This window comes from Paramisgurnus dabryanus, chromosome 4 (genome assembly GCF_030506205.2).
Source record: "Paramisgurnus dabryanus chromosome 4, PD_genome_1.1, whole genome shotgun sequence".
NCBI classification, from domain to species: domain Eukaryota; kingdom Metazoa; phylum Chordata; class Actinopteri; order Cypriniformes; family Cobitidae; genus Paramisgurnus; species Paramisgurnus dabryanus.
In genome coordinates this window covers 45,857,217-45,874,354 of record NC_133340.1, presented here as the reverse complement: position 1 = coordinate 45,874,354, position 17,138 = coordinate 45,857,217, and the positions used below count along the sequence as shown (strand labels likewise).

The 17,138-nt window shown below is 37.0% G+C and overlaps 1 protein-coding gene across 1 annotated transcript in view; it reads right to left on the bottom strand.

The window, feature by feature from the left end:
* Positions 1-17,138, bottom strand: part of arhgef38 (Rho guanine nucleotide exchange factor (GEF) 38) — a 20,398-nt gene extending 3,260 nt beyond the window's left edge. Inside the window, exons 1-13 of the mRNA XM_065254846.2 lie at positions 16,793-17,138; positions 13,778-13,962; positions 13,254-13,371; positions 12,823-12,970; positions 12,710-12,727; positions 12,083-12,282; positions 7,164-7,297; positions 6,981-7,085; positions 6,750-6,872; positions 6,331-6,642; positions 5,790-5,921; positions 5,361-5,562; positions 1,280-1,488 (exon numbers count right to left, since the gene is read on the bottom strand). Of these exons, the coding sequence (XP_065110918.1) occupies positions 1,280-1,488; positions 5,361-5,562; positions 5,790-5,921; positions 6,331-6,642; positions 6,750-6,872; positions 6,981-7,085; positions 7,164-7,297; positions 12,083-12,282; positions 12,710-12,727; positions 12,823-12,970; positions 13,254-13,371; positions 13,778-13,962; positions 16,793-17,018 (2,112 nt within the window). The 5' untranslated portion in view covers positions 17,019-17,138. The remainder of the gene's footprint in view (positions 1-1,279; positions 1,489-5,360; positions 5,563-5,789; positions 5,922-6,330; positions 6,643-6,749; positions 6,873-6,980; positions 7,086-7,163; positions 7,298-12,082; positions 12,283-12,709; positions 12,728-12,822; positions 12,971-13,253; positions 13,372-13,777; positions 13,963-16,792) is intronic.

Sequence of the window (17,138 nt, the reverse complement as noted above, 5' to 3'; positions counted from 1 at the left end):
TTAAAAGTAGATTTTTTTTAGGCCGATATGGCTAGGAACTATACTCTCATTCTGGCATAATAATCAAGGACTTTGCTGCTGTACCATAGATGCAGCAGGCACAATGATATTACGCAGTGCCCGAAAATAGTCCCCTTGGTAACTTTCAATAGCTGGGGACTATTTTCGGGCACTGCGTAATATCATTGCTAATGGTCTAATCAGATTAAATTATTTATGCCAAGCTATGCTAAAAGTGGTACCACCTGACCTGGAGATCAGCTGAATGAATTCCAAAATGGTAAAACTCAATTGTTTAACTCTAGGGGAGCTGGAAAATAAACCTTTTTTCAAAAAAGTGGAGTGTCCCTTTAAGTCCGCAACCACTATGAAAAGCCATAATCAATGGAGCTCAATTATTACAATTCACCATGGCAACAGCAGTTGAAAAAGAGGTTCTTATACTTTTCACTAGTAAAACTGGAAGTCCTGCTGCATGTGTACAGCAACTACGAGCATATATTTTAAAAAGTAGGTGTAAGTTATGCAATCCCATTGACACAAAAGAACATGACAGCAGCTAAAAATGAAATTAGGCATAAGATACCGGACTTTACAAATGTTTGACATTAATATAAAACCATGTGTAGCTGGTATTCAAACTCAGGGTGCCGAAAGCACATCTGTGCTGCACACAGCAGCACTACCTATTACACCAGCAGCTTTAATGCTTTGAAACGTAACTTCCTGCAAATTCATGCATCATCATCATCCACAGAATCCTCTATTAAAGGACATGACATTTTAGTCACATGGACCATTGGGTTTCAAGTGTTTTTTCCTTGGGCCCTATGTACCTACAGTTGTGCTCAAAAATTATTCATATTCAGGCCACATTTTTTTATTATTGAATTATATTTATTGAATAAGTGAATTTTTATTTTGTGATTAGGTAATATCTGACTGAAAATGACACAAGAATGTGGGCAAAGACTGTAAGACATTGTCTTTTTTTACATTTTGACAAAATGTCCTATGTTCATAATTTATGTTATTTTAATATTTGCTTATTATAGAAATGCCAGTCATATTGTCTTTAAGGAAAGAAGTTAGGGAAAAAACATTTAATTCCCCAGTCAGTAAGAAGAACCAATAGCCATAAACCAAATCTGTATATGTTTCCTTAGGGCAATTATAATGATAGTCTTTCTGAAATGTTATTTCCTGACTTACAAATCTGTATATCCAATACATATAAAAAAGGCTGTTGTACTACAAAGAATATTTTTGTGTATCTTACATGTTGCTCCTGAGAGGGGTCCTCCTCGTCCAGTGGTTCAGAAGGAGATATACTGTCTGAGGTGCTGTAATGACCGAAGCTACGTGTACTACTGCTCCTGCTGCTTGACACAAACAGACTTAAATTGTCAAAGTCATCTGTTCTCTCAGTCACCTCGCGCTGGGGGTTGTAGGATTTTAGGAATGAAGAATAAACATAACCCTGCGTACCTACAACAAGAGTGGAATTTCAGTTTCAGCTTTTAAGCAAATCTATGCAAAAAATGGAAATCTTAAGATTACGGATACCACACAATAATTAAGGTAACATATACTTGAAAGCAATTTTTTACCCTGTATTAAAGTGCGTGTTGCAGGTTTTTTTTTTTTACGAATTTGTGCAACTTGCTTGTGTGTAATAACCATTTAAAGTGTTATCCATTGTATTTTATGTTGTTGGGTATCACAAAACCCGAAAAAGTATGAAAAAGTACAGCGGTTTGCAATGATTCTCCTTTCCCCCACAACGCACTGTATGACGTCACGCTGGGGAGAGAATTTACCAAAGCCGCATTGAGAGCATTGAGAATGACTATAGAAAGACGAGTAAAGTACAGTTTTGATAGCGCAGATTATAGATAGATAGACAGACAGACAGACAGACAGATGGATAGGCTAGTATAGTGAGATAGGCAGACAGCCAGATAGCATAACGTTAGCATATCTTCGTGTAGAAAGTAAACAAACAATTAACATACTCGTGCATGCTGGCTTGAGGGGGTCCATGATCCTGCCTGAAATGGGTGTAACTTTATGCGATCTTCAGCACAAACGGTTTTGGCAGCATGTCTCTAATCCTGGAAGGTGAGTGAGGCACGTCACATCTGTTCGCGGGGACCAGCGACCCAAACGCACTCACTTTCTTACAGCCAGTAGCGGAATGGCAATCGAGAGAGTCGGGACTTTCCCGGTGGGTCGATCTGATAATAGTTATACGTTTCGAGTTAACAACACCGTCTGGCGGCGTGATGTGCGCCGGTTCCCGCAGCCCGCTGGTCAAAGTGCAGCCTCTCTGCTCAACAAAGTATATGAAAGTGCTCAACCTGTTCGGCAGGTCCAAACATGTACAGGATTTATAAAAATACGGTGATCAATGAGCGGTTCCTCCTCAAATGGCATAGTCTGGCGTGATGTTAAAAGCCGCCGAACGCCTGTTTATTACAGTATGTATGCGGTCGGATCCGAGTGTGCTGCAGCTGCTGACTGCTGCGTATAAAATGATCGTGTGATTCGTTATCGCATAAACAATATAACAAAGCATTCTTTTATTTCACAAAACAATATATTTGAGATATTATTTGATAGACTAGTAAGTGTGGATTAAGTATGTTTAAAAATCTCTAGCCTGGTGGTCAGGACATGAATGGATCAAATCAGCAGATTTGCGAAGTTTTATTTATCTTCACAGATATCATAAATAATAATTATCATGGTAACTTTGCAGGATAACACATTATATATTTCCTACGATGTATATATGATTTCCAAATTGTATACGTAAGTATTAAACAGCAATAAATGTCTCATCTATCTCTATGGCTCTGACTGAGGCTTTCTCCACTTCTACCCAACGTGACGTCATCGCAGAATTGCGTAAAAAAACGTTAATACCAAAAACGTAAAAAAAGTGGTCTTTAAGACCATTTTTGAGACATTTTAAAAATTATACACATATCTTGAGTATGTACCCATTAATCAACAGTGGTGGTTAACCTGCAACACGCCCTTTAAGGGCTTTTGTGGCTAAATTATTTTATTACCCAATAACCTGAAATACACACAGTAGTTGATACAGGCAATAAGTCACCTGACAGACATAGTAACAAACAGAGCATTGGCCCTGTTGTGAAGCAACAGTCTCTGTGGATGTAATGAGAGGCTAGTTGAAAGACTTGTGATGAAAAAAATCATATGGGATTTCATTACTCATTGCTGAAAGTCATGGAGTGCTACTTCAGAAACAATGCTTTTTAAAATTTCCAAGCCTTTTTAATGCTTAAGTTTAGGGATGCACCAAATGGATTTTTGTCTGATACCCATTAACAAACAACTAGTATAATACAATGTAAGAACACAGGTCAAATTTTATTTCTGAAATTCTCTTATTTGAAGTTGTTTAAACGCTCATATAATTTACAATATTTTCGCAAACTTTATTTTGTACAGATAATTTTGAATGTCCAATTTTTATTTATTTTACAAGGAAAAAATATTGGATTATGCAACTGAGAATATACAAGTGCCTTTACACAGGTAATTTCAGTGTTTTCATTCAGCCTTTTCATGCTATAACTAATATGCTGATAGTTTTAAATTGATCGCAATTTGGATACATTTGTGCTCATAAGTTTACATACCCTGTCAGAATTGATCATTTCTTGGCCATTTTTCAAAGAATATGAATGATAACAAAAAACGTTTCTTTCACTCATGGTTTGGCTGAAGCCATTTCTTATTAATCACCTGTGTTTATTTTTTTAAATCATAATGAAAACAGAAACTACCCAAATGACCCTGATCGTATGTGTGTCTGTACCTGGTAATTATCACGTTGTACAAATATAGGAATACCAGTATTTTTGTGAAATATAAATCTAACAGAATGATGTTTATTGAAAATGTGAAGTAGCAGAAAGTTTTCTGTGATGGATTAGGGGAAGGGAATAGAATACAGTTTGTACAGTATAAAAAACATTACGTCTATGGAATGTCCCCACAAAACATGAAAACGTGTTTGTGTGTGCATGCGTGCGTGCGCGCGCGCAGTGCGTTTGCATTGACGTTTCTGGATTTTGAGTCATGGGGAAAGCAAAAGAATTGTCAAAGGATCTGCGGGAAAATGTAGAACTGTATAAAATAGGAAAGGGATACAAAAGATATCCTAGTAACTGAGAATCCCAATCAGTAGAGTTCAAACTGTAATTAAGAAGGGGAAAAGGAGGGGTTCTGATAAAACCACAACCACAAACTGTCAGGAAAATTCTTCGGAATGGAAAGAAAAACCTACAAATATCTAAAGGTAAAATACAGGACCCTTTGAAAACATGGTGTTTCAAGATGCACAATAAGGAGGCACTCCATTATAACGTCACCTTAAGAAAGCCTTTACTATGCAAATGGCACAAAGTATCTTGCTTACAATACGGCAAACAGCACATAGACTCAAACTTTCTGACACAAAGTTATTTGAAGTGATGAGACCAAAATTAAACTTTTTGGCAACGACTTTAAATGTTACATTTGGAGAGGAGTCAACAAGGCCAATGATGAAATTTACATCATTGAAACAGAGGTGGATCGCTGATGTTTTGGGCATATGTGAGCTAAAAAGGCACAGAAAATCTGGTCAAAATTGATGGCAAGATGAATGCAGTATGTAATAAAAAAAAAACTGAAGGAAAATTTGCACTCATCAGCCCGGAAGCTGTGCGTGGAACGAACTTGGACATTTCAACATGTCAATGATCCAAAACATTAGGCCAAGTCAACATTTCATTGGCTACAACAGCATAAAGTGAAGGTTCTGGAGTGGTCATCTCAGTCTCCTGACCACAATATCATTGAGCCACTCTGGGGAGATCTTAAACGTTCAGTTTGTTCAAGACAGCCCAAGAATTTATGAATGGAATGGGCAGCTTTACCATCTGAGAAGATAAAGAGCCTCATTCACAACTACCACAAAATACTTCAAGCTGTCATTGATGTTAATAGGGGCAATACATGGCATTAAGAACTGGGGCATGTAAACTTTTGACCAGGGTCATTTGGGTAGTTTCTGTTGTCATTATGATTTAAAAAGAGTAAACACAGTTGTTTGATAATAAATGGCTTCAGCCAAACAATAACATGAGTGAAAAAAACTTTTTGTGTTATCATTCATATTCATATTCATATATCAGTGGCGGATACATTGGTGCATCACTACTTTAGTTAAAATTTTGTGTTCTGCAGTGAAATGTTAGTGTAGTTTATAGCGTAAATTTGGGTCATTGTTAATTCTGCATGAACATAAGGGATGAATAAACATATTGAAACAGACTTACACCCAGTGTCCACCAGCCAGCGGCTTGTGCTGCCCATAGGGTCTTTTTCTTCTAGCAGGGCCACAAGTTCCCCCTCTAGCAGGCTGATGTCTTGTTCTTGACAGGCATTGCAGTTACGCTTCAACTGATATAACCGATCCACGGGATACTCTTCCAGGAGCCGGGTTCTGTGTTCTTCTGTTTGTCTGTGAATCTCTGGGGCCTGTGAGATTTGATAGTGCTTATAAAAGATTTATCCTGAAAGCTGTAAAATCACTCATATTTGTATTTTATAGAGGTGCTCCTGTATTGCTAAGTGGTAGGGCATTGCGTTAGCAGCGCAAAAGGTCATGGGTTTGAACCCAGGGAACACGTTGCTAAAAATGAATACCTAAATGTTTACCTGGTAATAAATGTAAATAAAAGAAAAATATGTATTTTTAAACTTACCATTTTCCTTTCCCGTTTCTCAAAGCTCACTTTGCGTTCCATCAGCTTTTGAGAATTCTCTTTGACAAAAGATAGGTTGCTCAACTCTTCCATAATAGAATTTTGGACTTCACTTAAGTTCGACAAGGGAACCTAATTGCAATAACAAAACACATTAAACTGCAGTTAGACAATGCTTAATACAGGTACATGTTTGCATGTTTGTGGCAGTATTCTTTTACAGAATGGGCTTGCTTTTTTAAAATTTTAATGTGGAGACTATTATTATGCACTGAATGGGAACTTTATGCTTTGGGTTTTCTGAAAAACTATATATGTATACCTGAAGATGATAGGCTAATGGTTTTTGGTAACACAATGGTTGCAGGTTTGGATTCAGCAGTAACCCGATAATAACTTACTGAATTACAATTTTGCCCTCGAGCACTTGACCGTGAGATTGCTAGAAGAATGGTTTCTGAACAAATATTGATAATTCTTGTTTTTTTACGTTTTTTAAGCAGGAATCATTTAAAAAAAAAATTATCTGTTTTTAACTCACCGGTAGCTGTTGTATGGGTGGCTGGGCAGCATCCATCAGCTCTCTTATTAATTTTACTATGAAAATCAAGCAGTTGGTGAGAACTGTCCTTACAGCTTGATTAAAACATTTCAGCTCGTCAAGCAGCTGGGCATTGAGGGCGTCATAGTCCTTTTTGGCCTGGCCCTGTTCTTCTTTGGAGGACCGGGAATCCAGCTGGCTGCAATAGTCCAACAGTTTATCATAGCGCTTTTGGATAAGCTTTTGGGGAGATGCAAACATTCCCAGCAGGGTGGAGAGAGGAGCCAAAACCAGATGCTCCATCTGATCTTTCTGAGAAACAGCAACCATTTGAATATTTTAGCTGGAAGGATGCTTACCTATACCAAATGGTTAGATGTTTTTACTCAAAAGTTTGTGTGAGAGGAAACACTACTTACAAACTTTTTATATGGGTCATTGCCATTTTTCTTTGTCTGAAAGCCGTTTGTGTCTATCTTGTCTGGATCCTTCATTATAGCTTCGAGGTCCTGTGCGTTCTGAACTGCAATGGATATCATCTCCTATAATATAAAGGGAAAAGTAAAAAAACAGAATAGATTAACTTTTGTAGGTCTCCAATAAACCTAAAGTTAAATGAGGTTTGTTTAAGCATCTTTTTGTGTTTATACCTGAGTGAAAAGCAAGTAACAGTGGATATTTTTCACCAGCTGTCTCACAGCTTTCTCAAGGTTACGGAAATGTTTCTCCTCCTTGTCAAACCTTTCATCTCTCACCTGTAAAAATAAAAGCAGTAATAATGACACACTCTTTAACATTATCTTGACAGATGTTTGAATTTTTTATTATAGTACCTGGGGCTCAACACCAGTGAGAATTTTGATGTGGCTTGTCAGGCGTTCCGATTTTTTCCTAATAGAATGAATGTTGAACTTGTTGAGTTTGCCCATCAGTGAGGTTTCATCATCAGACCTTTTATACTTCAGCACTGAAATGACAACCACTGATTTAGTATATAAAACTTTTAAAATCAAGTACCACCTCATAAAATATATGAATTTCTTTTTTCTGATGAACACGAAAGAAGATATTTTGAGAAATGATGGTAAACACACAGCAGTAAGTGACTTCCATAGTAGGAATAAAAAAATATAATGGAATTTAATCGGTACCATCAACTGTGTGCTTACCATCATTTATCAAAATATTTTCTTAGTCATTTATCACAATACATTTATCACAATACAAAAAATATTTTTTACTACTATGGAAGTCTATGGTCACTTACTGCTGTGTGTTTACCGTCATTTCTCAAAATATCTTCTTTTGTGTTCATCAGAAAAAAATAAATTCATACAGGTTTAGAACAACATGAGGATGAGTAAATGATGACAGAATTTTCATTTTAAAGTGAACTATCCATTTAACTACGTTTTTTAAACGTGTTTAAACATTTTTGTCATCATTTACTTTATGCCACAGAGTACTACTAAAAGCAATCAAACAAATTCAGTAACTTAGACATTTAAAGGTAAATACATCAATGCGGTGCATTCAACTAAAACACAATTTCCTTAGCAACAGACAGCAAGTAGTACTGATGGGCTTAAAGGAATATTCCATTTTCTTAAAAGAAAAATCCAGATAATTTACTCACCACCATGTCATCCAAAATGTTGATGTCTTTCTTTGTTCAGTCGAGAAGAAATTATGTTTTTTGAGGAAAACAATGCAGGATTTTTCTCATTTTAATGGACTTTAATAGAGCCCAACATTTCATACTTAACACTTAACAGTTTTTTCAACAGAGTTTCAAAAGACTCTAAACGATCCCAAACGAGACATAAGGGTCTTATCTAGCAAAACGATTGTCATTTTTGACAATAAAAATAACAAATATACACTTTTAAAGCACAACTTCTCGTTTAAATCCGGTCCAGCGCAACCTAACGTAAATGCGTAGTGACGTAGGGAGGTCACGTGTTACATATATAAAACGCACATTTGCGGACCATTGTAAACAATAAACTGACACAAAGACATTAGTTGACATACAACAACGTAGGAACGGCCCTCGTTCTCAACACTTGTAAACACTGGGGCGGAGTTTCGCGATCGTCCTCTGTGACCTCTTGACGTATTGCGTGGGGTCACGTTGGCGCATCACGACTGGATTTAAACGAGAAGTTGTGCTTTAAAAGTGTATATTTGTTATTTTTATTGTCAAAAATGACAATTGTTTTGCTAGATAAGACCCTAATGCCTCGTTTGGGATCATTTAGAGTCCTTTGAAACTCCGTTGAAAAAAACTGTTAAGTGTTGAGTTAAGTATTAAATGTTGGGCTCTATTAAAGTCCATTAAAATGAGAAAAATCCTGCAATGTTTTCCTCAAAAAACATAATTTCTTCTCGACTGAACAAAGAAAGACATCAACATTTTGGATGACATGGTGGTGAGTAAATTATCTGGATTTTTCTTTTAAGAAAATTGAATATTCCTTTAATTGCATCTTCTGCTCTCTCTATCAATACCGGAGGACCACAGGCTGTGCGTTAAGTCCGTTCTTCTTTACACTCTACACAAATGACAATATCAGCCCTTTGCATAAAATACTTAAAGACGGAGTGCAAAATGTTTGAAAAAGTATTTGGAAAAGGGAGTCGGTCCGACTACCAAAACACACTTGTAGCCAATCAGCAGTAAGGGGTGTGTCTACTAACCGACATCCTTGCCGGGGTACCGTATTTGTGGGTCGGGTCTACCAAGAGAATGTCCAGATTCTATTGGGGTAGGGGCGATTTTGTTAGGTGATTTCAAATATCAACATTGGCTTTTTTAACATTGTGCACTCCGCCTTTAATATATTCTGATGCCACAGCCATTCTTGCTCTGCTTAAAGATAACAACTCCTCTGGATTATCACACCACTGTCATGCACTTTACTCAGTGGTGTGATTATAACCACCTGAATCTTAATAATAGCAAGACAAAAGAGCTGATAGTCCGTGCCTCTTCACCCCAGCGCCTATTGTTATTCACAATCGAACAGTTGAAATAGTGGACAGTTTCAGATATCTTGGAGTAACACTGGACTACACACTTAACTTTGATCAGCATTATGGACATTCAGAAAATAACTCATCAAAGACTGTCATTTACAAACTCAAAGGACTTAAGGTTGACCTCGATTATTATTGCTACTTTAACAAAGCATTATTCACTCAATTTTATTGTATTTTTCAACTATTTTTCAAACTCACAAAGGTGTCTATTATTGCTGCAAAAGTTATAGGTCTTCCAACACCTAAACTAACAGAACTCAATAAAAGAGCTATTAGACACATTGCCATTTCAATAGAACAGGATTCCACACATCCATTTAATGAGTATCTAGCCCCACTGCTCTCAGGGCGCAGGTACAGGGCAGTGTTGTAGAAAAGAATTTCCCCTTTTGGGACAATAAAAGTTAAAGTCTTAAAGTCTTTGAGAGTAAAAATATGTCACAATGAACTGCATTTAAATTTGGTTGTTACTTCGCCTTTTAGTGCTTAATCCTGTTCTAATTTACGGGACTGACAACCGCATTCTACAACCGAATTAACTCCCGCAAAATTCAGGTAGTGCAACCGCATTTACAGAAACTGCATTTTTGCATCTCTCTTCATTGTGTGTACATAACCAAACAGAAAAACTAGTTGTTAATGAAGTATTTAAACATGCATCATTGACATGACAGGTATCTCTACTGAAAAAATAAATGCCTAGAAGTTTTTTTATGCTTGGTGCAGAAAATGACAAAGGCACAAGTGTTTGCTGACTACACTGTAAAAAAAATCCGTAGAAATTACAATGGTATTGCAGCTGGGTTGCCGGTAAATTACCGTAGATTTAAATTTAGGTTATTTACTGGCAAGAGTTTGTTCAAAGTTAAATAAATTTTAAATATTAACAAGTCTATGGGCTCTATTTTAACGATCTGAAACGCAAGTGCGAAGCGCAACGCGCAAGTGACTTTGTGGGCGGATCTTGGGCGCTGTTGCTATTTTCCCGGCGTGAGAAATAACTCTTGCGCCGGGCGCAAATCAATAAGAGGTTGGTCTGAAGTAGGTTCATTATTCAAAGGTGTGGTTTGGGCGTAACGTCAAATAAACCAATCAGAACGCTAGCCAACATTCCCTTTAAACGCAAGGGCGCAAGTTCCATGGCGGGTTGCTATTATTATGACGGATTTACCAGGCGCACGCCAGGAGCGGTTTACAGCCGAGGAGACCCACGTTCTTGTACGGGGGAATCCCACGCTTGCCAGCATAAATCGGGCACGCCGTGTAACGGGAGGTGGATCTGCCTCAGGACTTGACGCCAGCAGAGGACATCGCTGCGTCCACCCTCACCGCTGAAAGGGTTTGGGGGCTTTGAAATCGGACCCAAGAAACGCAAGCAAGGTCCAACCCCAAAGTACTCTTACAAATCAAGTTCATATACATTAAGGTTTCTTATGAAAACATTTTAACTATTATTTACATAAAATTAACGTAATACAGCCACACAACAAAGTTATGAAAATATTTTAATCGTTATTTGCATGAGAATAAATAAAAAATATCACCACAATGCTCACCACTATGATTCCCCTTATCTCGTGTATTAATATTTTTAAGTGTAACAATTTATGATTTGCAAAAATAACTGTTGCATCTGTGTAGATTAGATAAGCAAAGTGTATGCGCGTTGTGCACGCTATACATTATGGTCAAGCATGCGCCCTTAAAATAGCATAATGAACCACGCGCAACGCGCCACTGACTTTAGACTAGTTTTTTTTGGTTAGTAGCGCAATTGTTTTTTGAAACTGCAAAATAGCATAAGAGATGGTTTGCGCCGCAACACGCCTCCTTTTTGCGCTGAACCGCCCAGGGAGCGCAAGTTCATTCCCTAGTTTGCTGACGTGCATCTGTGGAGGGAAAAACCCCGCTGTGCGCCGGCGCAAAATACGAATGATACATGCGTCACTGACAAAGTCAATTGCGCTGGGTGCAAGATAGGGCCCTTTATCTTTACAGAATAAAACTATACAATAACAGCCGCATGCAAAGCATTCTGGGAACCAGAAATCATCATAAACCTTTTTCTGTTTTTTGCTTCAGATTTTGTTTCCCAAAATGTTTTGCTTGATGCTGTTTTTCTAGGTTTATTCTGTAAAGACAAAGACTTGTAAATGTTTAATGTTCATTTAACTTTGAACAAAATGTTGCCAGTAAATAACATAAATTTAAATCTACGGTATTTTACCGGCAACCCAGCTGCAAATTTATACGGAATTTTTTTACAGTGTAGTGTTGCCAGAACTTGTATGAAAAATACAGTGAACAAGAAAAATCCAATGATAAACCGAAATAAATCTGGCTTTGCATCGACAGCTTCTCATTTTACTAACACCAAAAACGTGATCGCTTCATAAGCCAAAAGCCATAAACGGTTAAGCGCCACAACGGCATATCTGTCTGTCTGTCTGTCTGTCTGTCTCAAATGTTTAACTCATCAATTAAGTGATCCTCACGTACCACTGGAGGGAGCTCCACTTTGAGAACCACTGTACTAAATAATAAAAACTCTGACATGGACATGAATCTGTGAAACCATGTTTAATTAAGTTAGGGAGGCGCTTTTATCCCCATATGTGTGCAGATTGAATAATCTGCATTCTTTAAGGCCTAACTTCTTATGTAAACTTTCTAGAAATGTGCACTACATATAGCATAAACAACTTCTCACCTATGTCTTTCCTCCTCTTGAACTCATTAATGTTGATGTTTATAATCTTCACAGTGGTCAGAGCTTCCTGTAAAGGCCTGTTGTCCGGGTGGTCAGTGGGTGTGGTATTCCACAATTCGGCCAATAGCAGTGGGTATTTCATAACACGCTGCACTGGTTTAATGAGCAGAGAACCCATATCAAGCAAATTCGGCTTCCCTCTACAAAATAACATTGAAAAAACGACTTAAGAAAAAACATGTTACTTTAGGTTGGCTATTTCAGGTATAAGTGTCTAATAAAAGTAAACCTAAACTACTATGTACCACAGTCTAAAATAAACTTTGCAGGAATTTGTATGTATTTAACGAGTTGACAAATTTTTATGAATTCTTACAAATACTTACAATTATTATAAAAACAACAATGAAACCCCATCCATAATCCTGCCACTGCGGTAAAAGCTAATTGTACACAAACGTATATAAGTGTGGTCGTACAAATTATTACAAATTAGCCACCTCATAAAATACATACAAATTTCCATGAGGCTGTGCTAAATTAACATATGTAAAAATGTCTAAATGTCTTTTTACTTTCTGGGTTGTGTTATTTACAACAGTGTTTAGGTCATAAAAGGGTACTTACTCTTGATCATATATTTGCCTGTGGAGGGGTAGACAACAAATTATTAATGTGCACAGGCCAACAGCCAAAACAGTATACTTTTAGTTAGGGGTAAATGCATTTAACATCCGTACTTTAGTGCTGATATACATCTCTTAAAATGCTGCTGGATTTCCTCATGTCCATCATAAGACTTGAGTGAAGCATTGGCTTCGTCATGATGATAGCAGTAAATCTTGTAAACATCTTCCAAGACAGATTTGGCCTGGATAAACACTTCTCCTAAAAAAATCATTATTTTGTTAGAATAAGGTTTGTTACTTAAAGCAATGTTTACATGACCCTGTGAAATCCAGGGTAAAGTCTTTTAGGAGCATCAAAGTTTAATTTCATTTACACTTTAATTTCACATTAGTTTCAAATTTTGACCTGGCCTTTCTCAGTCAATATATATAAAAATATCAAGGTTATATTTTCACACACAGTAATGTTCTTTATGATGAATGAGTTATGTAGATAATAGTAAATATGTTTTGGATCATAAATATGTTTAAACAAAAAATACCTATTAGGTGTGTTTCAGGGTCAGGATCAGCTATGGCGTCTTGCAGTCTTTGGAGCAGCTCAGCAGAAACAAAACACACAGACTCAAAGTTGGTAAACAATCGATCCACATCTACCACCTAAAGAAAATCCAGTAGAGTCCATTAATCAATGTGGCTTTTGTGGCTTTTTTTATTCACTTATAACCTGTTATTGCTTAGCTCCACTTCAGTTCACTCCAATTAAGGAAGAATTTTCATTTATGTTTGAAAGAATAGTTGAAGAGCTCAGATGCAAAACCCTTTATGTGCATCTGACAAGTTTTCTTGTAAATTAGCATGTTTTATCAGACTCGTAATGGATTCTGCCAACAAACTGGTATTTCTGAATGGTGTGACGCCAGGGTTAAGTGGATCTGAAGCAAAAGTATTTGTAAATGTATGTGCCAAGATCATTCGGTTATCATTATCTCATTTTTGAGGAGGTGGCATTTAGCGGCTGAAAATCTGGTCGTGTGGCTGTTATGTTATGGGACTATGAACATGCCTGAGCTGCTCTTAAAGGAAGCAGAACCTCTCTTATGCAAAGATCCAAGTCCGTCTGATAATCTCCCTCTGTCCTAACCAGCTCCTCAATGACCTTTAACCGTTTCATCATCCTCCTTTGGCGGATCTCTTCTGGATCCATGCACGGAGAACTGGGTGATGAGAGATCATAGGGGCACATTTTCTCTGAGAACCATAAAAGATCAATTGTACATATTAGATGTATGAAAACATATTTAAAAGGTAAATATTCAAACCCATATGATATTTTGTCATATTTGGCTCAATCAAGGTTTCAAAATGTTTCTCAAAACAATATCCAAATTGCTCTTGGATTGACCTGAAATACTACCCAATAGAATTGTATTATTATGGTCACTATAATTGTAGGTTCTTTTTAGCTGTGCTATTCTTTTAATAACTCATAAATAGATATCAAAAAGCACATACCTAGGCAAACAAACAAAATTATATATGTCTACTAGCAGACTGCAAGTTAAATTTGGTATGTGCTTTAGGAAGTGAGATAATTCTTTGTTTCATGATCAACTCCATGTTACACTTCCTCCTTACAGTGTGTGAGCGAGCTAGAGAGAGAAAGGCTACAGGCAAAGGTGGGGCCAAGAGTCATATTACTTTTGGCACAGTGATGTAATGCTGATGTCTGTGCAGGTCTTCTGTAGCTTCCTGCAAACAGTCATGGCTAAAAGATGGATCTATTCTTCACATAGACAAATCTTTTGAATCTTTTCTGATACATTTCTTTATAGTGGCCTCATTGTAGTACAATCTTTAAAATAAAGGTGCTTCATAATGCCATAGAAAAACCATTTGTGGCTGAATGGTTCCATAAAGAACTTTAAATTACCAGTGTTTTTTTGTGGTGAAGGTTCTTTAGTTTATAACCATGAAAGAAATGGTTCTGTTAAAGAACCATTGACTGTGCAAAAGCATGCACATCAGCATTAAATGGATGCTCGACCAAAGTAAGAAGATTAAATGTAAGTCAGCACACCAAAGCTACAAACGTATTAAAGTGTATTTAACATGGTGTGCGATGTTTCAAGCACACAGACTCTTCATTAGAGGGTGCACTGATATAATCTGAGAAGCAGGTTTCAGACAATGTAGTATGAGACAATGGAGGAGTTGAATTTCACTCTCATTCACAAAATCACATAAAAGATATCTGCCTTAAGAATCCCCATAATATATGGTGCATACTTAAGGCATAAAATCAGGAAGGTTACTTTTCATTCATGATGGAAAGCTTGTGAGCTTTATGGCAGGTAATAAAGCGAATCACTATCAGCAAAGTCATAACAGCATATCAGTCATCAGTAATAAATTAATCTGGTGAACCAGCATCTTAGCCAACTCTCGTGAAAGGAACATTCAAAGCCTGTCAGAAGACTTTTCATTGGAGCTAATTGAAACATGCTGCACAGAACGGAAAACATTACAGGACTAACTCTAGTTATGGGTGTTCTGTAAATGTTGATTCACCTTTAATTGCTTTGTATTGTATCAATAATTATTAGCCTATCAGGCAATCAACCACTACGACGCCCACTGTTTCTGGCTGGTTTGATTCAATAACACAAAGTAAACATACATGATCCAAACATTTCTCTGAAACACACACACACGCACAAGTGAAACCAGCCCCGCAAGTGCCTAGTAAGAGCTCATGTGATCAAGTGTTTGCTTTGGAATTTTTTTCCACTTGAACAGACATAAAGGTATCAGGAGAATAAATTACTTGCACATTTATAACATATTGTACTACATTCATACCCACCTAAAAACACATTTTTATTTCCATCATTAAATTATTGTTGAGTTGTGCAGCATGATGTCTGAGTGACCCGGAACTCAAGCACTGGGTTTTATTAGCATTTCCCGTTCAGTAAAGGCATCACAAAGTATTTGACTTCAAATGCGGTCTTTGACAGATGAATTTGTATCATGCAATAAAAACATCCTTAAATGTCTCAAATATATGAATGACATTTAAAAATGATCACAGACGTTTGCTCGAGCCATATGAAGCTATATTTATGGCTCAGAATGGTTTATTTTAACAACTAAAATCTTTAAGATGCAATGTTTGTCTAAATACCATCGATGCTGACAAATCTTTAGTCAGGTTATTGATGTTTCAACACACAATAATGTACTGTAGCTACTGTAAAAATGCTGACATACCTAAACTAACGTGCTGCTTGTTCGTTAAGTGACATTCAATACATCACTATAGATATAACATGGCTTGTTTGTTTGGTAATATAATTGTGAAGTCTCAGAATTATCTATAAACGACAAATAATGTTTATATAAATGCAATTGGCTAAAAACTAGAAACCTGTACAACAAGACCGTTCTCATAGCTATTGCATGTCCTCATGACTTGGTTGGCCTGACAGGCTTCATTCCCTTTTCAGTACGGGTGGTTAAACTAGTTTTGTGAACAGCTGATGTCACTGTCAAATTGTGATGACATTCACATATCGCTGCAATACAGAGTCTCTTGACATTCATTCATTCATTCATTCATATGAAAATGAATAAATCCCATTATATGTCTCATTCATTTACATTTCTTATTCATGCAGTGTGAAAACAATTAAATTTAAATGAACTTATTCCATTATCAGCTGTAGTAACTTCCTGATACAGTAAACAACATAGACATTGTGGCTAAGGTTGTTTACGAATGTTCCACAACCGTGTTCAGCACTGACCGAGGTTCAGTTTGCATATGTGACATCAGTCCAGTGGGAATAATGCACTCTCTGTAACGTAACAACGCAACAGGTGCTAAGCATCAGTACGCACATATGCTCTCTTTTTCTACTTAACTCCACACAAACATCCAATGGAATCTGAGACGGCGGACTTTTGTCTCTATCATCAAGGATTTAATACAAAATCATATCAGGTTTAACCACTTTAAGAGAACCAAACTTTATTCAAATTGTTTAAAAAGCAAACCGTCTATAAGACAACAAATTACCTTTAAGTTTAGCACTATACTCTGTTTTATCAGAATGGCTCCTTCTCACCAAGGTCCCGATGTTGATGTCACCTTTACAATCGCTATCATCCACAATAGTATCTGTCTTCCTTCTCTCCAGGTATCTTAGGAAAGGTCTATTTCTTCTTTTAATGGTTTTATCCTTTTCTTTTTTATCCCCCTTTCCAATGTCTCTTTCATTCCCAATGGCCTGGTTGGGATCCATGTTGACCCCTTTCTAATCTCTCTTGTTTTGCCGTCTGGAGTACAGGTAAAAGAGAGCGAGACAAGGGGAGAGTCTGGGAAGCGGAACAGGTGCAGTGGTGCTCTATTGCTGTGTACACTG